Source organism: Humulus lupulus, chromosome 2 (assembly GCF_963169125.1).
Source record: "Humulus lupulus chromosome 2, drHumLupu1.1, whole genome shotgun sequence".
Classification (NCBI taxonomy): Eukaryota; Viridiplantae; Streptophyta; class Magnoliopsida; order Rosales; family Cannabaceae; genus Humulus; species Humulus lupulus.
In genome coordinates this window covers 133,886,419-133,912,880 of record NC_084794.1, presented here as the reverse complement: position 1 = coordinate 133,912,880, position 26,462 = coordinate 133,886,419, and the positions used below count along the sequence as shown (strand labels likewise).

Here is a 26,462-nt window from a genome sequence, read left to right as displayed (position 1 = left end):
AATGCAAATGTACCGTATGGACAAGTGAAAGTCGTCTTCTCTTGATCCTCAGGAGCAATGGCTATTTGATGGTACCTTGAATAGCCATCCAGAAAATAATAATACTTGTGTCTAGCCAACCTACCTAACATCTGATCAATGAAAGGTAGTGGGAAGTGACCTTTTCTGGTTGCTTTGTTCAATTTATGATTGTCAATACAAATTCTCCAACTAGTTACTGTACACGTCAGGATAAGCTCATTATTGTCATTCTTTACCACTGTAATCCCTCATTTCTTAGGAACTGCCTGAACTGGATTTACGCAACTGCTATCTGAAATGGGATAGATCACCCCAGCATCCAACCACTTCAAGATTTCTTTTCTGACTACCTATTTCATTGTTGGATTCAGTTGACGTTGTGCTTCAATGGAGGGCTTACTGTCATCTTCCATCAAGATCATGTGCATAACTATTGATGGACTTATACCTTGAATATCTGCAAGTGTCCATCAAATTTTAAACTTATGGGTTCTCAATACCCTTAATAGTTTTTCCATCTCCTCATTAGAAAGAGATGAAGACACAATAACTGGTGAAGTCTCCTTCTCATCCAAAAAAGCATATTGTAGATGTGCTGACAATGAGTTCAATTCCAACTCCAGAGGTTTCTCAACTGATGGTAATGGTCTTTCAGGTCCCTGACCTAGTTCTTCATATTTTCGGTTGTATATTGGCTCTTTCGAATTCATCCACTGTTGATGGACCCAAAACGGGTATGTTTTAAATATTTATACTCGCAAGCGCACGAATCGTATTTATAGAATAGTGTTCGTGTAAGCACGAGGTCGAACCCAAAGGAGTTGACTTAAATCAAAAGAGAAAACTATTTTTACCAAAGTGAAATAAATTTCTAACCTAGTTCCAAAGATTGATGTGTTTTGTTTTAAAATAAAGAAAGAAAATACTAAAAAAAAAAGTTAAAATAAATAAACTAAAAAGATTTGTTTTTAATAGTTATTTATAAAATTATTAAGATTTTAGAATCCACAAAATATAAATAATAATATTTATTAATATGTTGACTTCCCAAATTTTAGTGATAATTGAAATCAATCTAATTACCTTTTCCAAAACATTATACTTCCTTTAAGCTCTCTTTAATTCAAAAATATAGATTTTCCTTCACTTCAATAGTATAACTTTAAAGCATTAGTTGTGAATCAATTTAATGAAACTACAAAAAATTCAAATAATGTTATTTCTAAAGCAAAATATAGTATTTTTGTTCTAAGCATTGGATGTGAACAATTTAATGACACATCTTAATCAAAGAATACTATGTTTTTGCACAATTAAGAACCAAGTAAAATATGTTCTAACAATCTAAAATACATGATATTATAGATGAAAGAAATATTTAGAAGAAGAAAAATCATAAACTTTATTGCTCATTTTGGGAGGTCAACATAAAATAAACACTATATAGTTATATCTTGGTTCATCCTCCATCTTAATAATTTTAAGTGGATTAGAAACCCATAACTATCAAAAACAAAATAAAAATTACAACATAAATAGGAAAATTTGGAGGAGGAACCTCCAAATTATTCCTCTAAAAATACATAAAAACTAATCTAAGAAAAGAAAAAGATGGAGAGAATAGAGAGATGGAAGAAGTGGTGTAAGAGAAGGTGTGCTTGAAATGGTGAAATGAGACTCCTATTTATAGATAAATTCTTTGGTAAAGGATAACACTCCTATTGGTCTAAAAAAAAGCACATGGATTCATGCTCAAAATTGTCATCTTTTCCTATAGTTACAAATCCAATGGTGGAGAAAGAAGCACATGGATTGATGACATGGCATTGTCAAGAATTGGATTGGGTCTTTCATTTTGGGCTTGCTTTTTTCATTTCCTTATACCAACATTTTATCAACATTTCATTTGCTCCAACAAATACACCTACATAAAGAAATTAAACACACATAAATTAGTAACAACATAATTAAACAAAATAAATACAAAAATTAAATAAAAATACATAAAATCAAAATAAAACTAATAAATTCAAAATTACTTAAAAAATTGATAAATTAATTTAAAACTCAAGAACTAAGCAACAATTGGCTTATAAAATGTGGTAAAATAACTCTATTTTGTAGAGTTATCAACTGTACACACACTTGGACCTCTTTGTCTAACTCAGCCTCTACATCCTCTGTAGTCAAACTTCTCTGAAGGGGATCCTCTGTAATGTTAATCCCTGCCACTGCTTTCTCTACCATGTCAACTCTGAAACAAATGTCATTTACATTGGAAAATTTAAAGATTTAAACATGCTGAATACCACTTCTTCACCCTAAACTCAGAGCTTCAGTTTACCTTTCTACACATCAATCAGAGCCTGCCCGGTAGCTAAAAATGGCCTTCCCAGAATGATTGGGACATTTTCATCTTCCTCCATATCTAAGACGATGAAATCTATCAGAAAATTGATTTTTTCCACTTTAACAAGAACATCCTCTATAATACCTCTAAGATGTTTAACTGAGCAATCTGCTAGCTGCAATGTGACTGTAGTAGGACTAGCCTCCCCTAAACCAAGTCTGGGAAATATAGACAACGACATCAAATTAATGCTTGCCCCCAAATCACATAGGGCATGCTTGCACTCAAAATTTCCAATAGTGCAAGGAATAGTACAACTGCCAGGATCTCTCAGTTTCGAGGGAAGCTTTCTCTGTAAAATAGTGCTACACACTTCTATAAGTGCTACAGTCTCATACTCTTCCATTCTTCTTTTCTTTGACAAATCTCCTTCAGACATTTGACATAAGAGGGCATCTGCTCTAATGCCTCAGCGAATGGAATGTTAATATGTAGCGTCTTAAATACCTCAAGAAACTTTGATAACTGCTTGTCCAAGTTTGAATTTCTCAACCTCTATGGATATGGAATCTTGAAGTAAGGGTCTTTGGTGATGTTTACTGTTGTACTTTTAGGGGGAAGGTCTTTAGTAACCTTCTGAGAGCTAGACTTGGGCTTTTCTGCTTCTGAATCCTCTACCTCTGCGTTAGGCCCTTCATAAGCCTTACCACTTCTCAATGTCATTGCCTGCCATTGTTCTTTTGGATTCACTATTGTTGAACTATTCCCCTGAGGGCTTGTATTAAGAAAATTGGCCATCTGTCCCACCTGTGTTTCCAAATTTCTGATTGAAGACCTAGTTTCTGTTATAAATTTCACTTGATTCTTGGTGAGAGTCACAAGAGCAGCTTCTAACTCACTCTATTTTACTTGTGGAGCTGGTGGCCTGGTCTGCTGTGTAGGAGCTACTGGTTGTACTTGAGGCATGGTTTGTGGAAAGGGAGTTTGATACTGAACTGGAGGCCCCTGATTGTTTCTCCGTGATAAATTAGGATGGTTTTTCCACCATGGACTGAATGAATTGGATAACGGATTGTTATATGGCCTCTGAAAATTACTAACTGCCTGTACCTGGGCCTTATCAACTGGCATATTACCATACATGCTGGCAACAGTACACTATTTATACAAATAAGGCCCCCCACAAAATTCACACACTGATTGCATCTGCATAGCCTGAGCCTGAGCTGAGATCTTATTTTGTTGCAACTGCTTTGTCAATGAAGCAACCAGAGCAGTTAAAGCAGTAATAGCATCTAATTCATGTACCCCAGCTACTTTTCTCTGTGAGGTGTCTCGTTCAGTAGGCCACTGATAATTGTTCATGGCCATCGCCTCTAACAATTCATGGGCCTCATCAGCCTCTTTACTCATGAAAGCAGCACTTGCTGCTACATCTATGATAATGCGAGTAGTACCGCACAACCCATTACAAAAATTGTGGACTAACATCCACTACTCAATACCATGATGAGGGCATTTTCTGAGCAGGTCTTTGAATCTTTCCCAAGCATTGTACATTGACTTTCCCTCATTTTGATAGAAGTTATTGATTTCCCCCCTCAACTTGGCAGATTTTGCAGGAGGAAATAACTTGGAGAGAAACTTTTGAGCTAGTTCCTCCCATGTATTAATTGAGTTGGCCTGCAGAGAAATAAGCCAACCTTTTGCTCTGTCCCTCGGTGAGAAAGGGAACAATCTCAATCTTATTGCATCATCACTCACCCCATTAAACTTGAATGTTGCACATAGCTCAAGAAAGTTCACTATGTGCAAGTTAGGATCCTCAGTGGGGAGACCCCCAAACTGGATAGAAGTCTTGACCATTTGTATCATCACCGACCCTGTGATAGCAGGGAGTACATAATCTCTTAATGCTCGAACATTTTGATCCTGAGCAATGGGATTTTCCCCATCATTGTTATTGGCCCTGTCTCTTTGGTTGCCAGCCATTGATGCTTCCAACCTCTTGTTCCTTCTGTTATTTCTGCAAGATCTTTCAATTTCAGGATTCACAGGCAAAATATTGGCAGACCCTTCTCGTCGCATACAAAATATTCACCTGAAATAGCAAAGTTTGACAAATTAAATTTTTACAAAGAAATAAAAATAGCCAAATTAGAATAAAAATTAACTATTTTGATATTAATAGAATTTCAATTCCCTGGCAATGACGACAAAAACTTGTTGCGAAATTTTTACTACGCAAGTGTACGCAATCAAACAAACAATAATAGTAGAAGTAAAGTATTGTTCCCACAGAGAATTGATCTACTAATTACCAAAAGTGAACTTTAATTTCTTCTTGACTAAAGAAAATTGAGTGAAAAATTAATAACTAACAATAAACTAGAAGGGTAGAATTAAATTAATGAGATTTAATAGAGAAAATATTAGAGCATTTTAATTTCATCAACCTTCAATTCTATTCAAACAATAATACAATTAATATAATTCTTCTAACTATGATTATAGCAGGTTTACTATTGACAATTCTATTCTCTCTCAAGATATAAAATATTAAGTTTACCTATAAATTCTCTACATATTTGTGATAAATTCTACACATAAACCGCATTAAGAACGAAAACCTAATTGATACACACAAAAATTTAATACTTTCATTCTAAATTGAAATCTATGTCTATTGCCTATAGCTATTCCAATTCTCACTTATCAGATATTGAATTCAAACCAAAAATCATGCAAAAGATGGCCAGTCAATTACAAGCATTAAATATAAGAACAATAGATAAACATAAATTTAAGAAATCATAGAAACTGCATTAAAGATGAAAAGAAAATCCAGCGACTACATTAAAATACTCTAAACAAGAATTTAGTTCATAATGTTAAACATAATTGCAAAAAAATAATGTAAAATTTAAAATAATAAAAAGATGAAATAAAAATAGTGATTTCTTACTCCATTCTTTTTTTCTACTCCGTCCAAAACACCTCTCCCTTTTCTATCTCCCATCCTTTTTGTATTTCCACGAAAAAAAAACCCTACAAAATTCCATGAAAATTCCAAAAACGCCCTCTTGTTCATATATTGCCTCCCATGCTGCGATATATTGCCTAAACCATATTCTCGATAAAATATATGTTGTTGTTTCTGTCTCTGCAAAGAATCCATGTTCCTCAATTGGAGATATATCACTGATGTTAGATTTCCTAATATTTGCTAATTTCTACTAATTTTGCAGATTTTTAATTTAAAAACTTCAAATTCGCGTACTAATTAGAATTATAGCGACAAACTGCACAAGTTCACAAAACGGGTTAAATACATAATTTTACTTGAGGAAAACAACAAATCAAACTAGAAAAGTCATGAATAAACGTATATTCCGTATGCTTATCAACCCTAGTAGCCAGAGAGGGTACATACCCAGGCCACCCACAAGGGCAGAAGATGGTTCTGGATGACCCCTGTTAGGTTTGCCAACTGGGGATGATGCCTCCTTCTCCTCTCAGGGGTTGGATGCTCCTCTGGCATACCTCTTTTCTTAGGTGGAGGGGGTCTCTTCTAGAGGCTCTTAGTTGGTCTCGTCAAGGTGGATCTCAACATCACGAGATTCATGTAGGAGTCTTGAATGCCTTGGCATTTCTTCTTGTTGGAATTGATGAAAGAATAGTGGCTTGATACTTGTCCTTCCCATAGACAACACCAAACTGTTGACGATGAGAACTCATCAACAAATTAAGGTCGAAAAACCCGAAGACTTAACAAGAAACTTATGAGCTTAGAAGAACTTGTAGAAACTTAGTGAAAAATTGTAGAAGAACAATGGAAGAAAACTTGTGTATTTCTTTTATAATAGTCTGGTGTTACAAGAATTCTCCAACCCCCTTTCAATGATGAAGTGAGGTCCTATTTATAGGTGAGATCTAATGGCTCTTGGTACATTGTGGACCCGAAGGGAAAAAGGGCTGCATATCCAGGTTACATGTGGTCGTGGTGCAGGTGGTAATGGTGTTGGAGGAGTGGTGGTCGACTCTAGTATGTGCAAGACGCCTGTAACAACACTCCTAGCATTCTACATGGTCATACCTCCACCACTTGTCTGGTACAAATGTCATAAGCATGCTAGAGGAGGCTCTGACATGCACCATCATTGTACTGCCACTATTTGTCTGGCGTGGACACCATATCTGCACTTTGTCTTCTTTTTGTTGATACGTATGTTTCGTACCCATACGTGTACCGTGTGCCCCGCTAGTGGCACCTACCTTAAAAAATAGGGTAGGGCCCCCATCAGTAAGGCACACGATCCCTAGAGGTTTAAGGAATGATCACCTTGTAAGTTGGTGTAGAGATTCCATGAGAAAAGGGGCTTGATGCCATCTAGTCGTAACTGCCTATAGGCAAGAAACCTAGAACCATATCACGCCACTCTGGACGTGAAGCGCTCCCTAGGTGTGAAGTGCCTGTTGTGCAGGGAGCGTGAGATGCATGCTGGGTGCGAGGCACTTGCTGGGCGTGAGGCCCCTCAGTTTACAAGGCATGCTGGGCACGAGGCACCTCATTTGATGGGGTCTGTAGAGCATGAGGCACCTGCTAGCGCGAAGTGTCCCTTGGAGATGAGATCCCTTGAACACGAGATCCCTTGCTGGCGTGAGGCGCCACCGGGACTCGAGGTACAACCCAAGGCGTGAGATGAGGATCTCACTAGGTGCAAGACGTGGACATGTTCGGGACCTTGCGACGATGCAACCAAAGTTGTAAGGGATGCAAGTATCATCGTTCGACCCAAGGTCCCTCGAACTACCCTTAGAGTGTGTCACCTTGGTACTACATGCTATGGGCCTTTAGCAATTTTTCTATATTCATACTTGGTGTGGAATTTTTGCATCCACACTTAGTAAATCGTACTAGCAACCATTGATTAAAGATTTCATATTTTGATATGTTGCTAACAATTTTATTCACTATATATGATCTTAATCCTCTCATACTGATACAAGATCATACTCTCATTAATGAATATGGAATTGTTTTTATATTTATAATTATTCAACAATATTTCAAACATTCAATTTTAAAGAAAATGTATTTTTCTTTAATTCCAAAAAATTGTCTTATTACATGCTTTTAGGGTACTGGCCCTAACAATTTCCTACTTGCACTTAAAGCAAATGAGTCATGTATATTAATACTATATTTTGCACGTGTCCCTCATACAACTTAGCAGGAAATGTCTTGTTAAATAGGCCAGCTAGACACTATCTTTATAAATGCCACATCACCTCTATGCATGATCTCTATTACTAGATAGCATTTCCTTTCTATATGCTTGCCCCTTTTATGACTCATTGGTTCTTTAGACTTTTCTACTGCTCCAATGTTTTCACAGTATAGAATTAGTGGCTTATCCATATCTGAAATTACTTTCAGATCGGTATAAAACTTGCTGAGCCATACCGCTTCCTTAACTGCTTCAAAAGCTACTATGTATATGGCTTCCATGGTAGAATTTACAATGTTAGATTTTTTAATACTCTTCCAGACTACAACTCCTCTACCAAAAGTGAACACTGAGCCAAATGTCGACTTATGACTATCCCTATCTGATTGGAAATCAAAATCAATGTATCATATGGGGTTCAGGTCACCACTTTAATACACAAGCATATGATCTCTCATTCTCCGATGATACTTAGAATGTGCTTTACCACAATCCAATGTTGCAAACCTATATTTGATTGATAATGACTAACTAATCCCATTGCATAGCAGACATCTGGTCTTATTCACAACACGACATATATCAGACTACCCACAGCTGAAGCAAACAAATACTTTTTCATATCCTCTTCTTCCTGAGGTGTCTAAGGATACTGCTCCTTGAAAAGAATAATTCCATGTCTAGTCGGTAATTGACCTTTCTTATAGTTTTCCATAGAGAATGTTTCCAACACCTTATCAACATAAGACGCCTAAAAAAGTGCAAACAACTTGCTCTTCCTATCTTTGAAAATTTGGATTCCCATACCATAGTTCACTTCTCCTAAATCCTTCATTTGGAATTTTTCAGCCAACCATTTCTTTACATTCGATTAAGTTTCTACATCATTACTAATGAGTAAAATATTGTCAACGTAAAGAACTAAGAATACTACTATCTTTCGTTTAATAATTTTATCACACATTCTTCATCAACATTTTGTTCGAAGTCATATGTTTTAATAGTCTCATCAAAGGTAAGATTCCAATATCTAGATCCTTACTTTAATTCATAAATGGATTTCAGCAATTTGCAAACCTTTTTATCTTGCCCCTTTTTCATGATTCTTTCTGGTTGTAACATATAGATACTTTCTTCAAGAAATCCATTAAAAAAGACTCTTAACGTCCATTTTCCATATCTCATAGTTATGCATGAGCATTGACTATGGATAAAAGAATGCATATAGATTTTAGCATTGCTACGGGAGAGAATTTCCCTTCATAATCAACACCTTCTCTTTCAATTTAACCTTTGGCTAAAACCTTTGTTTTGAAAGTCCCTACTTTCCCATCTGCACCTCTTTTCCTTTTGTATATCCATTTGCATCCAACGACTCTAACATCTTCTGGTGGATCTACAAGTTTACAGATGAAATTGGAATACATCGATTTTATTTCTTGGTTAATGGCCTCTTGACATCTTTCATTTTTGGGATCATCCATTACCTCTCTAAAGGTTAATGGATCGTCCTTATCTATGGCTTCCACAAGGACATGTGCTTTGTGTGTCATAGTGAACAGGTTGTCATACAATCCTCCCACTACGACAATGCACTGGGCTTCCTTTACAACAACTGTAATTTCTTTTGTTTTATATGATGATGATGATGATGATGATGATGATGATGATGATGATGATGATGATGATGATGATGATGATGATGATGATGATGATGATGATGATGATGATGATGATGATGATGATGATGATGATGATGATGATGATGATGATGATGATGATGATGATGATGATGATGATGATGATGATGATGATGATGATGATTGTGATGATGATGTATTTTTATTAATCTATTCAAAGGAAGATTTCATTTGTCAATACAAACACCTTTTGATATTTTTTACTGTAAAAGTAACCACCTCTAGTCACTAGAGCATAACAAATGGAGACACACACTTCTAACCTTGAGTATTATTTCCCAGACTTAGGTCTAAGAACATGAGCTGAACACCCCCATATACAAAATTAACGCAAACTAAGTTTTGTGTCATTCCATGACTCTAATGGTGTTTTACTAGTTGTCTTAGATGGGACTACATCAAAATTTAGGTCGTTGTTTAAAGTGTGTAACCCCAAAAAGAAAGTAGAAGTGCAAAATAGCTTCACATTGACTTGAACATATCCACTTTATTGCGGTGTTCCAGGTGCTGTGAGTTAGGATAGAATGCCATGCTCCAGCAATAAATCCTTGAATTCCAAATTCAAATATTCTCTACCTCGATCAAATCTAAGTGTTTTAAGGGTTTTACTTAACCGGTTCTTAGCCTGGGCTTTGAAGTCTTTGAACTTGCTGAAAGTTTCAAACTTCCTAAGCATTAGGTAAGTATGACAATATCCTGAGTAATCATCAATGAATGTGATTAAGTACGCATAACAACCTCTAGATTGTATATTAATTGGACAACACACATCACTATGCAAAAACTCCAGTGGTTCTTTGGCTTGATTGCCCTTTACTGAGAAGGGATTTTTGGTCATTTTACTCTATAGATAAGATTCACAAACTGGAAGAGTTCCAACATTTTGCTCTCTCAAAGGTCCATTTATTGTTAACAGGTTTATTCTGTCTAGATTAATATGACCCAGTCTTAAATGCCATAGATATGTGTCATCATCTTGTGTCCTTTAATGTTTGAAGATTCCACTGCCTCTTTGTATGTCAATGGATCATCCTTGTTCGTGTCAGAAACAAGGATGCGCTTCATGTTCATAGCAAACAGTTTGTTTCACAATCCTCCTACTACGACCTTGCACCGGGGTTTCTTTTTCAGAAACAGTGGTTTCTATGGTTTTTAATTTATCCCTTATTGATGGTGATGATGATGATGCAATCGGATCAGCAGTGATTTCCTCCAAAACTACCTTGCTCTGAGGTTCATAGTTTGCCATATAGTCGTGCTCAATGAAGGTTGCATTTGTTGACACAAATACCTTTTGGTCCTTGTGTCTATAAAAGTAACCACCTCGTGTCTCTATAGCATAGCCCACGAAAATGTACACTTCATAACTTGAGTCAATTTTTCCTCACTTAGGTCTAAGAACATGAGCGGGACAACCCCAAATACAGAAATGGCACAAATTTGGTTTGTTACCATTCCAAAACTCTAGTGGTGTCTTGCTTATTGTCTTAGATGTGACTACATTAAAAAAAAAATCACCATTTGAAGTGCATAACCCCAGAATGTGAGAAGAATTGATGAGTAGCTTAACATACACTTGACCATGTCCAACAAGGTCATGTTTCTTCTCTCTGAAACACCATTTTGTTGCAGCGTTCCAGGTGTTGTTAGTTGGGATAGAATGCCATTCTCTAGGAAGAATATTTGAATTATAAATCCAAATATTCACCACCTCAATTTGAAGTGTCTTAAGAGATTGACCTAACTGTTTCTCAGATTTAGCTCTGAAGTCTTTATACTTGCCAAAAGTTTCTGACTTCCTAAGCATTAGGTAAGTATGACCATATCTTGAGTAATCGTCAATGAAAGTGGCGAAGTACTCATAACCCCCTCTAGGATGTACATTGATTATACCACAGACATCACTTTGTACAAGCTCTAATGGTTCTCTGGCTCTATTTCCTTTCACTGAGAAAGGGCGTTTGGTCATATTCCCTTCTAGACAGGATTCACAAACAAAAAAAGTTCCAACAACTATTTCCCTCAATGGTCCATCTTTTATTAACTGTTTTATTCTATCTAGACTAATTACATTATTATTAAAAGAAACATCAAAATTTTGTTCATGCAATAAAGATAAAGAAAATAAATTTCTTGATAATACCGAAATAAAATAAGCATAGTTCAAAACAAGATAATTATTTCCAAAGATTAAACAGAATGTTCCTAGTGCTTTTGTCGAAATGAACGAACCACTTCCAACCCTCATAGTCACTTCTTCATCACCAAATTTCCTTGAAGAATCAAGTATCTGCATAGAAGAACATACATGGTTAGTGGCTCTTGAATCCACGGCCCAAGATGACATATCGTCTTCCACTATACAAGCTTCAAGTACTAGTAAATCAAATTTACCTTTCTTTTTTAGCCCAATGAGATACTTGTTACAATTTCATTTCCAATGACCTTTAACTCCACAGTGGAAATTTTTTCCTTTAAGGTCCTTTTTCTTGAAGTTGTTGTCTTTCTTGTTATCCTTGGCCTTGGGTGACTCTTTGGCCTTCTTGGTTTTCTTCTCCTTATAATTGTATTTACCATTGTTTTTCTTCCTTTTCTTTGATTTATCATCAGAGGTAGATGGATTTTTCTCAACAACATTTTCTTCACCCTCTTTTTGGTCACAATTTTGTTTAATGACTCAAAAGGCTGCAATTAATTCAACAACAGAATCATGTCGAATTCCAACTTATTCATCATATAGTTAGTAGTGAATGTAGTAAAAGTTGTTGTAACGCCTCAATTTCCCTAATAAGGCTTAGTGCCTTGATTAGGGGGCCAGGAGGGCAATAATTGAATTATTGTATGATTATATGAATAATGTGAGAGTTATATTATGATATTACTATGTTTGCATGTTTCGGAGTATTAGGAATGCATGTGTGCGTGTTTCTTATTAGAAGGGCATTTTCGTGATTTTGACCCGTTGATGGCATATTTGAATGTATATATATGTGTGTGTGTGTGTGTGTGTGGGTGGGTGTGTGTGTGTGTGTGTGTGTGTGTTTTATTGATTGAGACCACATTATTATGTGGGTATATTTAGGTTATTCAGCACGAGGTGATCCTAGGGAGCAAGTTAGCGGTTTAGTCATAACGGGGTCAAATACCCGGCTAGGGGTGAGTCTAAGGGTATTTTGGTAATCTAGTACATTATCGGGACTAATCGGGTAATGGGAAATTATTTTGTGATTTTTTGAGGATATTGGTAGTAACAGGAAATTATGAGGCGTTAATTGAGGTTAGCGGGAAATGTGACAAATGATGATATTGCCCTTGGGGGAATTAAAGGAGTAAAGCTCGACCAAAGGGTAGTTTGGTATGTTTCCAAGCTTCGGTGACTTAGTTAGCTTACTAGAAGCTTTCAAAACTCAAAACAAAAAATTCAGCTCTCACACTCTCATTCTCTTGGTTCTCTCTAAGGTTGGGGTTTTGAGATTTTGAAGAATAATTCTTGAACTTAAAGACATGGAGGTAGTCTTAGAACTGGGAAACGATTTAAGGTGCAGCTAGGAGATCGAATTACACAACTGAGGTAAGGTTTTTAATCTGGATTTGACGAATCTCTAGTTTGGTTTAGGTTGTTCTTGAGTTTTGGACTCAATGAATGAATTTTGAGTTTCTATGGAAATTTTGGTTATTATCTAGTATTATATTGCTGTTCTGGATGAGTTGCTTTGATTTTATAACTCAATTCTAGGTTTAGTGCAACTTTCGAATGAATTTTGAGGGAATTGACTCGGGGAAAAATCTTTGAAAAATTGGGTTCGCGGGATTGCATCGTGGCGCTGTTCTTGGAGTGCCACGACCCTCATGAACCCATAGGCCAAGGCGGTTCCCTGAATTGTCTTGGCACCGCAGCGCATGGTGGGTTGTGTCATGGCACGTGTCCCAGGGTTATTGGCTATGGGCTCTTTGACTTGAGGCGCACCACGACGCTAGTTGGGAAAATTAGTCATAAGAGGTTTGTCAGTGTGAGGACTCAAACCTAAGGGCTTGGGAAGGGTTCTACTACAGGATTTAAAAGAAGTCGAGGTCCCGGAGACTAAGACTCGGTCTGGAAGTCTTTATTTACTTGATATTGATGGATATCGTTTATTATGGTTGTTACTAGGGTACTGCTAGAGTTTGAAACAGGATCGTGCTCAAGGGTCATTTTTAATTAGCTTGTGCTTGGACCAAGGGTAAGAAAAATGCACCCAATATGTGATATATGTGATTAGGGCTTGACCCGGTTGTTAAATATGGATAAGATTAGGGCTCAGACCCCTGTTAATGAGCGTGATTATGATTATGTCTGTGATTGTTTGATTAAGCATGCTTGAATGCTCTGTATCTTGATAATTGTTAAATGATGTATGCTTGTTTACATTATCTTATTAAAAGCATTAACTTATAATTCAAGGGTGGCAATAGCGCGCAGAGCGCAAGCCGATATGTTTAGGCCTAATCGGGGGCATGATATACACTTAACCGACCCTATGGTCATTGGAAAAATAAAGCGCTAGGTACGCTGGGCCAAATCTAAGGCTTGTTATACAGAGGATAGGGCAATGGGCCCCTGGGTGACTCTATAGTCCCATATCCTAGGGCAACGGGCCCCAGTGTGACTTTATAGTCATTTATTTAGGGCAGCAGCTTCAGTGTGACTCTATGGTCATGTATTTAGGGCAACGAGCCCCTATGTGACACTGTAGTCACTTATCTAAATAAAATGCATGACAGGGTAGAGTTATTAGTGTTAGGCATGCTATTTATGATTCTATAATATGTTGTTAACTGCTTTTGAGCATGTTTAAGTTTTCTTCTGAGCCTTGGCTTACGGATGCTTTGTCGTGCACGTAAGGGGAAAAGGAAGCTGGACCAGCCACGAGTTGAGAACTTCGATGGAGACGTGTATATATGCGGCTGCTCGACCACCACGGCTGAGGTTTCTTAGAGGAACTATGGTCAAACCCTATTTTTCCGCTTAGGTTGGCTTGTTGTAACTTTTGAGTTGTAATTAACCCTTTTAAACGTTATTTTGGGATCCCATGTATGGAATTAAATGTTTTAATGAAATGGTTATTCCTTTTGACCAAAAATTTCAACCCTAAACTTTTAATCACATTTACTTGCACATTTATGGCCAAGAGACTCGTTTAGAGAGTTTAACACTATTTAAAATACGTAGTGTAATGGTCTTGGCTATCCAGGGCGTTATAGCTACGGATAGAGATTCAAGTATTATGCTTACTTGAGTTCTATTATAAATGGTATCCCCATGTATTTCTTCTTCATGCATAATGTTAATTATGTTCAAAACATGCTCATGTACAGAATGTTTCCCATGTATCAATGGTATCCACATTTTTTCATCTTAGTGTTCATGTAGGTTCTAGTAGCCTCGGAACGACTTTGATGAGATTGTTGTCCAAGCATAGCCTATAGAGATTCAATGATCTTAGACTATCATTCATGCTAACGAGCTTGTAACAGTTAGCCATATTGTTGGATTCAATCCAAGAATCATATTTGTTCTGAACATTTTTCTGGGCATTGGCAACTAGCTCATTAGGGCATTCCTCGGTAAGGACAAATTTGTGATTCTCACAAATTAACATCATTTTCAAATTTTAATTCCATCTTATAAAATTATCACCGCTTAGTTTTTTAAGTGATAGTAAAGCAGTAATTGGATTTTCCATGTTCAACATTTACTAAAAAGAAATAAAACATACCAGATTCAATATAATGGAAATAGATATCATATTTTTCGAAAAGTAAATATGATGCATGAATGCAACAATTAAAACACATAAACATAAAAGTTACTATTCCACGATAAAATTACCCAACAGTTAAAGTGTCGCCTTATGGTCGGTCAAATAAATTTTAGACAGTTTATAAGATAATCTTATCTTTATTAATTAAAATATAAAATATCTCATATTTTCTCTTTTAAAAATAAAGTGTTGTTTGTTTGGTCAAGTTGCAATTATCCACCGCAAAAGCTTAATTGTATTTTTCTAAGTGTAACCCATCATTTCAGAGTCCATGACTTAACTTAAAGAGTGTTGTCTTAGGGTCGATCAAACTTAAAATATATCACTTTGTCGTATCTTCCTAAGAAGCCAACCTTGACATTAATATAGTTAGAAGCATTCCTTAAGGGGACAAAAACACAGCCGCCTCGTGGTCCGAACCATATACCATGGTGTTGTACTAATAATAAAGACCATATGCCACATTGAGATGTCAACATTCTCCCACTTACTATTTTAGAATTAAATGTGTTTATTAAACTAGTAAATTAATTCCAAATTAATTACTAGTTTATTATAACCTTTTTTTTTATGAATTAGATCAATTGTATTGCTTCAAACCTTCATTACAACCTATTCAGCACCATATAAGGCCAGGACATATACTATATACATCAATTTAGAGCTTATAATGTATCAAACCATTCCTTCTCTTTCTGTGTAAATTTTTTAGTTCTAATGCTAGTAATTCTATGCTTTACATTATATTTAATCACCTGTACACAAGCTGTAATTGTTTGCATTTTCTGGTTCCACAAACAGTCATTCTTGTTTACCCAAATTTGGTAAACCAAACTAGCAATTGCTGCTCACATCACCTTCTTCTTGAAACGCTGAATCTTCACCCTTGAGATGCACCGCAGCAGCTCAGGCAGAGGGCTATTCTGTACTCTCCAATCTAACCATTTATTGATCTCTAATAGGCATCTAGAGCTGAATTCACACTCAAAAAACAAGTGTGTTGCTGTCTCAACATTTTCATCACAGAAAAAACAAGTTGAATCCTAACAGATATGGAAAGAAAACATCCTGTCTTTGGTCTGTAGACGATTTTGAATTGCTAGCCAAGTAATAAAGCTGTGTTTAGGAACATTATAGCGATTCCATACCTCTCGGTGCCAAGTCACCTTCTCTTGCTCCCCACAAAGCATCTTGTAACCCATGTTGACACTATACTTCCCTATCATTAGAGCCTGGCAGTTAGAAAGTAGTTTGTATTTTTCTTTGACTCGGACAATCTGCTTCCGGTACCAACTACCATTAATAGGAGAAATATAGTCCCACCAATTCTCATCTTTCAAATAGACGTTGTGTATCCACCTTACCCATAAATTGTCTTGCTTTGAGGCTATAGCCCAAACATATTTTGCAATTGCTATCGTGTTCCAGAGCAAAGAGTTTCGAATCCCCAAACCCCATTCAGATTTTGATTTACATAGCTGCTCCCATGCTACATACCCCGGAGTGTATGATTCAGCAATACCTCGCCATAAAAAATACCTACAAATGGTATTAATCTTTTTTAGCACTCTCTTTGGAATTACCATGATTTGTGCCCAATAAGAGTGAATGGAGATGAGTACAGAATTTATTAAAGTGACCCGACCAGCAAAAGAGATATTCCGAGATCCCCAAACTCGAATTTTTTGAGTCATTTTTTCCACCAACACTTCACATTCTGATGCTGAAAGTCTTCTAGCACAAATTGGGATTCCCAAATATTTAAAAGGCATCTCACTTCGAGAAAACCCCGAAGCTTCCAGGACTCTCTTAATCTCAGTATCCTCCATTCCACAACAGTAAAGGCTTGTTTTGGAATCATTTGGTTGTAAACCAGAAGTCATCGAAAATAGCTTCAGCCCTTGGAGTAAATAGTAAATGGACTTAAAGTCCCCATGACAAAAGAATAAAATATCATCTGCAAAGCAGAGATGGTTCATTTTCAAATCCAAACAGCGATCATGGTACTTAAAGTCCTCTTTTTGTCCCACCTTTGATAGAAGTCTAGATAGATATTCCATACAGAGCACAAATATCAGAGGAGACATAGGATCTCCTTTTGGCTTCAAAGAAACCATGTATGGAACCATTGAAAGACAAACTAAAGCAAGGAGTTTGGATACATACCATCACTAAGCGGATAAAACTTGCTGGAAAATTCAGGGCCGAAAGCATTTCTTCAATGAAGCCCCATTCTAGTGTATCATATGCTTTCCGAAGATCTAACTTGATCATACAATTTGGTCTTGTTCCTTTCCGTCCATAGTGTCTCACCAAGTCTTGTACTACCATAATATTATAGGCAATGAACCTGCCTTGAATAAAGCCACTATGGTTTTGTCCTACCAATTCAGGTAAAATCTGCCTAAGCCTAGAGAAAATCATATTGGTTGCAACCTTATAAAGCACATTACAGCATGCAATAGGTCTAAAATCACTCACACTATCAGGGCACTTAGTCTTAGGAATAAGAGTAAGTATAGTGGAGTTTAGTTCCTTGAGTAATTTACCTGAATGTAAAAAAGATAGCACCACTGTACAAACATCTTCTTTGACCAGCTCCCAATTATCCTGAAAAAGATAACTGCTATATCCGTCAGGTCTAGGGAATTTACTACCTGGGATATCAAAAAGAGCCTCTTTCACATCCTCCTCAGTGTAAACTTGCAATAAAAACTCCTTCCTAGACTCACATAAAATCGGCCCAAGATTAATTATCCTTTGATTGACTGACTTCCTGTTTGGTAACTTCGAACCCAGCAAACCAGAATAAAATTGAAGGAAAGCATTACTCACTTTGTTCAGGTCATCCACCCAAACTCCATCCATATCTTTAATTGAATAAATTCTATTGTTTGCTCACCTTTGTCGAAGGCTAGCATGGAACAAAGAACTGTTCTCATCTCCCTCTTTTAACCAAACAATCTTATCTTTTTTATGTAGAAAAGAAAGATATGCTTTATGAATGTCTGAATAGACTTTCTGAGCCTCCTGTTCTCTTTGGCATCTGTCTTCATCAAGAGGCCTTTGTTGTAAATCAGCTTGGCATGCTATCATTACATTGTAAGCTTGAACCTTGGCTACTTTTATATCCCCAACTTTATCTTTGTTCATGATTCGAAAATCTTCCTTTAAAGCCTTTAACTTCGATACCAACCTATACATCGGGGTCCCTGTAAACTGCCTCCGCCACCCTTTCTAAACCATTTCAGTATATCCTTCAAATTGTTTCCACATTCGGAAATATTTAAATGGCCTCTTCCCTGCCTTGAAATCAGGATATACTGTCAATATAGCTGGACAATGATTGAATTGGCCTTCAGCAAGGAACACTACTTCTGCTTGCTCAAATTTCGCGATCCATTTCTGGTTTGCTAATACTCTATCAATCTTTGAGTGAATTCTAATTTCTGGCCCCTGCTTATTATTCCAGGTGTAAAATGAACCAGAAAACTTCACATCCTCTACTTGACAAGCTTCTACACATTTCAAAAAGCTGTGGATTTCCTTAATTTTACTGGTTTCCCCACTCTTTCTTCTAGCTTTAGAACATCATTAAAATCACCTAGTAGCAACCAGGGATCACTAATTCCTTTAGCAAGATCTCTTAACTCCTGCCAAAGCACTTTCCTTCCTTCCTCATCATTTAACGCATAAACGAATGTGACCAAAAAAGAATAAATATGCCCTGATGGCCTAACTTGTAAATGCATGAATTGACTTGAGCATTGTAGTATACTAACCGTAAACATTGTCGGATTCCAGCTTATTAAAATTCTTCCACCTTGATGCCATGGAAAGTTATTTGAAAAACACCAGCCACTAAACATATGTACATAAATTTCCCCCATATTCTTCGCTTTCACTCTTGTCTCAAGGAGCCCAACTAACCCGATCTGAAATTTAGAGATCAATTGCTTAATCTCTACTTGTTTATTTCGGTTGTTAAGACCCCTTACATTCCAACTTAATATCCTATCCATGAGGCACTGGAGGACCTCCCACTCCACTATTAATACCTTGCGTTACAACCACTTCTTCTGTCATATTTTTCAAACTTTCCCCTGGTCCATCTAAAATATGGAAACTGTTAGAGGAGATCACAGGCAGTGATGAAGCTACTGTTTTAGCCACTCTACCCAATTTGGAGACCTTCTGAAAACCTTCTTGATCAAATTCCATAGCTTGTCCTTTACTCTTCTCTTGCTGCTCTTCTATCTGATTCTTCTCCTTAGCTTTAGGAACCCAAACTTTCTTAGTTTCCCCTTTTTTACAATCAGCTGTCACATGCCCCATCCCTTTGCAATTACAACATACTAAAGGCAACCTTTCATATTTCACTTCTAAACAATGAACATTATCAATCTCATCAGTGAAAGAAATGGTTCCTAAAAATTCTTGAAACATACGCACTTCCACCAAAATTCTTGGAAAATTTAGTCTTTCCTTGTTCTTCGTAATAGCATCCACCTGTAATGGAGTCCCTAGTTGCCCAACGATTTTGAAAAGAGATCGCTCCCCCCAGAATTTCAATTCCAGTCCATGCAACTGTATCCATGTCGGCACCGAGCATACATCCTCCTTTTGAAAATCGGTATATGGATCCCAAGGCTTCATTATTACAGGATTTTTGTCAAAAAAACAAATATCCTCCATCTAGTATTTCATCTCTGGTGTTGATTGCTTGAAATCTCACAATCAAGACTCCTGGTTTTAGCACTCCTACCTTATCAACCCCCTTATCCTTCCAAAGCCTACGAGCAAATCCTTCAAAAGTACCCAAAGGTGGATTCACTCCAAGAACATAGCACACCATCGTTGCCTTCCAATACAACACCTCCTCTTCTATATCCTCCATTTCACCACAGACCCCTTAGGGAGAATCTCAGTTGCTGAATCTTTAAATTGCCCATTCAAGTTTTGAATTAGAGAAGGCGATGGATGTAAAATTGGAGTAGTATTCTTACCAGCCTTCAATTAAGTTTCACAGACTTTGGTTGCCTCCAGGAAGGACCTGAAATCTGCTCGTGTTTCCTTATCAACTCGCAATCTATTGAGTGATGATTTCAGAGATAGATCCTCAGCAGTATCCTCAATATTTCGCACCTCCAAATCATCTGGTAAAGTTGTCTCATCTTCCTCATTTTCTTCCTCTGAAACAGAGAGAGCATCAACCCCTCTTACCTCTGCCATAGATTTAGTTTTGAAAACTTCATCTGATGACGTTGGTCCTTTCTTCTTGCGAACAGTCGTCTTTCTCTTCCCTTTCATTGCCGATCGAGAAATCTTATCACCGGAACTCCGAGATATCCCCTTGCGAGGCCTTTTGGGACCTGCCATGGCGTCAGTGAAAACTGAGTCCCCAAGCCCTAGCAGAGCATATCCCTTCCTTCTGGTTTATTATTGTTACTAGTTTATTATAACCTTATGAATGCAACATAATTAATTTAGTATTAATCCACTTTAAAGGCCTAAGTTCATTTAATCAATAACACAACCTAAGTCTAAATTAGGTTAATTTTAATAATTAATTATACCATTACATTAATAAAACCTTAATAAAACACATTTTATATAAAGTTGGCTATTTAAAAAGGCCTAACTTAAAAGCAAGCCTTTATTATGGTGTGATTTACCAAATTCAACTAAATTTGTTGTTTACATGAAAAGTGATTTCACCAAAATAATTCATATAAACAACTAGAACAATCCTAAATAATCATATTTCTACATATTAAATGCATGATTAAACTGTGTGGGATTTCATGTATGGCATGTAATCGACTTATGCATGATCATGTTATCAATCACATCATTGAACATTTATTTAAATAAATACAATAACTAAATAAACAATAAAAGATGAACCCAGTGATTATTGGGTATTTTTAGGTTTCCAACCCTTTGAAAAAAATAGAAATAAATAAAATTATAAATTGGGCTTCAAATATACATTTTCCCCAAAGAAGCTACTTCTCCACTAAAGGTCTGTCTTCATAAATGTTATGGTTTAGGCCAAACCCATTAATTAATTAAAACAACTTTTTAATTTATTTATTTAATTAATTAATTAAAGCTAACTTTTAATTAAATAAATTGTTTATTATCTTTTAAATTTAATTTAATTTAAATAATTAAAAATAAATGATTATTCAAACAGGGAACATTAAAATATCCCAACAAATTAAAATATATTTTAATTTTCTAACAAAATTAAAATAAATAACTAATTTTAAAAGTTTAGATAATATAAAAAATTAATTAATTAAAAACATATTTAGGATTAGGATTTTGGAGTGCTTTATAACACTTTTAGGCTAGCGGCTGGGCTCGGGATCCCATGAAAGTGGCTTCACGATGCTTAGTTTTTGACAACTACTAGAATCATTCGAGCAGCGCTTTTAGTTGGGCGTCGCGGCGCGCAGAGATGCTCTCTTCATCTTTTTCTTCTTCTCCATTTTGTGATCAAAATTTTTACAATAACATTTCCAAAAAAAATACCAATATTCTTATGCCCCATATTGGCTTTCACAAGATCTAGAAAAAATAGAAATAAAACCTAAACCCAATAATCACCATATAATTAATGATTCATCGTTAAACCATACATTCAAAAACATCCATTCATTCATACATATCAACATATATATAAAAAAATGCAAGAAATCCACATAGTATTTAATGCATATGTACATATGAACCTCTTTGATACCAATTGTTGGTATAGATCGTGTAAATCACAGTGCGCAGCAGAAGTGTGACAATAAAAATTTAACCAATACTAGATCTAAGGTCACATACATACCCATACATTAAATCAAGATTCAAAAAATATAGAATCATACCTCTCATAGCCTATCAAGAATCCTCGCAATATTTTTGTGAAACAATAACGATCATCCAATCCAATGAGGCAGCTTTGAGATTCACACCAAAATTATCCAAGCCAATCCTAAAAACACAAGGACATGTGTGGGCACGTAGGATATTATGGAAAAAGTTTAGGTTTTCTTGATATACTCAACACATGAGATCAAGAGAGGTTTAGAGAAAACAAAGCCTCTGAGAGAGTATCGTAGTTTTCAGGTTTTTCTAAAAACTGAAAATCAAATGCTTTATTTTACGATACATTATTAGACTTTTATAAACCTAAAATAATCTAACAAATTTATACCCAATAAAAAATTATTAGGTTTTAAATCTTAATTATTTAATCAATATTTTAATCTAATTAATATATATCTTTATAATTAATTATTTAATAAATAAATAATTCAAATTCTTAACTATTAAAATTTGAATTAAACAAACTGGGTTGTGACATGTGTCACACACCAGTCATTGTGCACTGGACGTGTTTCACACATGTGTCTCCCCAATTTTATTTCATTTATTTATTTAATTAATAAGACATAATATTTATACATTAAAGTAATCTAATATTCCATAAATGCATAAATATTAGTTAATTCAGAATTAACTTTATCTTATAATTTAAATAAGTTTTTATCATATAATAAATTAATATTTTTTCTCTCAATATTAGTTAACCTAAAGTTAATTAATATTTAATACAACTAATATATAGTTTGTTGGGGGAGAGTGAGATTACACCACCACAATATCTAGAATCTACACAAAATAATGGTTGACAAAGACCAAATAAAGATTGAGAAAGATGATGTGAACCCTAGTTGTAGAACAATCTTCTTCAACCTTGTTGAAACTTTAAAAGCCTAGAAGAACCACTAGTTTGAGCATCTTCCTTCTTCAAATGAAAAAACACAAAACCAATGCTTATACATGATTTGTACCACTGTCCTAATTCTATATCTCCTAGCCACCATTGATGTTTGAGGCATTTTCTAAGAGGAAATGAGAATTGGGATTGAACAAAGCCTTAAACTTACAAAGTCAAGAAGTTTCTTTATGAGTTTCTTGGAGAAAAGTAGAAATTCTTGAAAGCTAGAGAGATAGAGAATAAAGAGAGATTGGAGAGGGTGATTAAGTCATCCAAACCTCTATGATGACTTTTTTATAGTTTAGGCGCCATCATTAGGACTAACCAATAGGATTAGAGATAATTCACATGTCATTTTAAGCTCATTTACATAACCGTACGGACACGACAGGTGATACGTCGCCTGCATGTAGGCGATGTATGGCCTGGTAGGTGATATGTCTCCTACATGCAGTCCATATGTCTCCTACATGTAGGCGATGTATCGCTTGCTGGGGCTTTTGAGCCCCTTTGCATTTTGGCGATGCTATGCCACTTGGGGGCGATATATCCCAGCCCTTTATGTATCTTGACCCTTCTAGTGGTCCTAAAATTTCTCTAAATGCTACCAAAATTTTTGGGGATCCTTAGACATGTCCATGTATCACTTTGGACCCAAAAATACATTTTTAAAGTGTTTACAATTTAAACTCAAATTTTACATCTACACTTATCATTTGTATTTAACAAATCATAACATAGTTTTTAAATAAAACATATTAGTTTATTTAATTAATTAGTTAATTACACATAATTAAAACTTAGCCTTGGAAAATTAATTCCCTGACAATTAATTCATTTTCTCCTTTAAATTTGTCAATCATATCTACACTCTTGACAGTGTAGTATAGAGGTGGCTTGGGGACCATGAACCTATAATACTAAGGTCTAATAAACAAGATTATTAATTAAACTCTTTAATTAAATAATCTTATTTACTAATTCCATTACTACCCCAATATAAATTTGGAATCACACTCTAAGTAATTATAGAACTATGTTTACAAAATTATCTTAATTTGTCCATTGATATAATCATTTAATGTAGGTATGTTCTCCAATTTATTGATTCACTAATTAGAGTGTCAAAGTTACTGTTTTATGTTAGAAATTTATATGGACTAATATAATTACAAACATAATTCCATTATCACAATCATTTTCTAGAGTGCCTACGAATAGTTAAAGACCATAATGGGATGGTTAATATTAATCTAATTGCAATTGAGGCACATGGTAGCACCCTAAATACTATAGGTTGGCCCATTAAACCATAGTCCACCATATCTAATAATATAAGCCCAATAGGCCCAATATACCCCTTAGGGTAAGAAGGCATACGAGACATATATATAGAACATATGTGTTGTTGGGTAAATATAGACGTATGTGGTTTTGTAAGGGTTGCTTTCCATAAGTTCTCTCTTGCATTTTTTTCTAATATTTTTTTATGTAGATCGTGAGATATTCAAGGATGAACATTGGAGACTCAATGTCAGGTATGTTTCATCTGTATATATTCAATTCAATGCTCTAAATAAAATGTGTTCCTGGATTGTTGTATGAGCATGTAATGTTGATTTGAATCTGAGTTGTGGATTTAATGCTCATAATATCGTTTTACAATTTAACATTTTAACCTTATAATTACCTCTTGTTCCTTACGTACCATTAATTTACTAGTGAACATTTAATTTGTATTCATATTATAAATTTGAACTCAATAACTATTCAGGTCTAGAATTAACCCTTAAGAGAACCAATATTCAATCCGTTAGAAAATCTTGGATTCCATTCATTAAGATCATGTTCCCATCCATTCACACTATTAAATCTCCAAAACAAAAGTCACTAGCCTCATTATACTAAAAAAAAACCTTAACGAGTGAATCGAAAGACCTAATAGACATGAATAAGAGTTCATGACTACTTAGGGTTTAGATTGATCTACATATGATCATCTTTTTCAATATGAATAAAATCTTTAAGGAAAATGGTATGTTTTATATAAATTAATTTACATTTGTCTAGTCGTACATAATCTAATTATATAAAGTACTTTTACTAAGATGTCTATCCACATCAGTAATCTGGAACTAGATCACATGCATTATCAAAAAATGCTTAGTAAACCATACTAGCTACCATTGATTAAAGATTTCATAGTACTCATATAAGATTAGACTCACATTGATGAATATAGAATTTTATGATATTTATAATTATTCAGTAATAATTCAAACATTCAATTATAAATAGTATGTACTTTTATTTAATTCCAAACAAAAATGTCTTATTACATGATTTTACAGCAACAACCCTAACAGATAATTAGTAGGGAATTTGTCTAAATAACCCACCAGAAAAGGGGCATGCAATCAGGTGCCACAAGTTCTAGTGATATCATGATATCGAACTTAGGATAAATTGGTATTTTTGAGGAGCGGATGAGGCTTATATTGGCTGAAAAAATAAGGTGACGACATATGATTTGAATGAAGAGCTCGAACCTTTCGCACCTTATATTGCCTCAGCTCCATACTCAGTAGGATTCAAGATGCCCCACATGGGCACTTATGATGAAACAACTGATCCAAGTTGTCATGTATGCACATTCAATACCTTGATGCGAGCTCATAATGTAGGGTTCGACCTATGATGCATTTTATTCCCCGCGACTATAACTTGAGAGGCCACAATGCAGTTTGAAAAGTTTAGAAGGCATTCAATAGAGGCCGACACCTTGGCGAACATAATGCAACAGTCTGGGGAATCACTAAAGGCGTTTGTAAATTGATTCAAGAATGCAGTTGCTCAAGCTCGAGATGTTGATGATAGTGTAAAGTTGATGGCTATGCATGGTGGAATCACTCCAAGGGCGGTTCTTGGAAGACCTCCGAAGGAAGGGAGTGAATGACACCGATGAGTTCTTGTCTTAGGCACAAAAATAGATTAACTTGGAGGAAGCCAAGTCTAGTATAAATGGGCTGCCAACCTGAGCTCCACATCAACAATAACGAATTTAAACAGTTCACAGTAAAACAAAGTTATATGGAATCTTTGGATTAAATATTGCCAGTACGGTTCACTAGTATTATGAATACATATAATCTAGATCCTGATTACTAATGTAGTAGGACATCTTAGTGGATGTACTTTGTATAAAGTGGTTATACATGAACAGGACTTGATATGTTATTAATACTTAACTAAATACTATTTGTTTTATAAGTATTAATTAAACATATCAATAAGATGATCTTATACAAATTGATCTTAATCCCGAAGTTATTATGAACTCATGTTTATGTCATTTGGGTTCTTCGATTCATACGTTATTATAGCGTCCCAAACACCTAAAAAGATTAAGTTCTTGGATTATCATCCTGGGAGGGCATGTTGGAAAAATATGTGAATTATATTAATATATAATTGAGTATGCATGAATATGTGTATTAAATGTGTTTAAAGACCCAATTTTGTTAGAAATAGGCATTTTTTGTAATCTTGACCCGCTGATGGTATACTTGTATTTTGTGA

The 26,462-nt window shown here is 35.4% G+C and overlaps 2 protein-coding genes across 2 annotated transcripts; both read right to left on the bottom strand.

The window, feature by feature from the left end:
• Window positions 1-269: 269 nt before the first annotated feature.
• Window positions 270-2,810, bottom strand: LOC133814747 (uncharacterized). The gene is made up of 5 exons (XM_062247669.1): window positions 2,374-2,810; window positions 2,167-2,275; window positions 522-734; window positions 470-478; window positions 270-371 (listed from the first exon to the last, which is right to left on the bottom strand). The coding sequence occupies exons 1-5, from the start codon at window positions 2,808-2,810 to the stop codon at window positions 270-272; spliced, it is 870 nt and encodes a 289-aa protein (XP_062103653.1).
• A 13,141-nt stretch (window positions 2,811-15,951) lies between these two features.
• Window positions 15,952-17,971, bottom strand: LOC133814746 (uncharacterized). The gene is made up of 3 exons (XM_062247668.1): window positions 17,270-17,971; window positions 16,252-17,205; window positions 15,952-16,146 (listed from the first exon to the last, which is right to left on the bottom strand). Exons 1-3 carry the CDS (start codon window positions 17,969-17,971, stop codon window positions 15,952-15,954), a joined length of 1,851 nt encoding a protein of 616 aa, XP_062103652.1.
• Window positions 17,972-26,462: the final 8,491 nt, after the last annotated feature.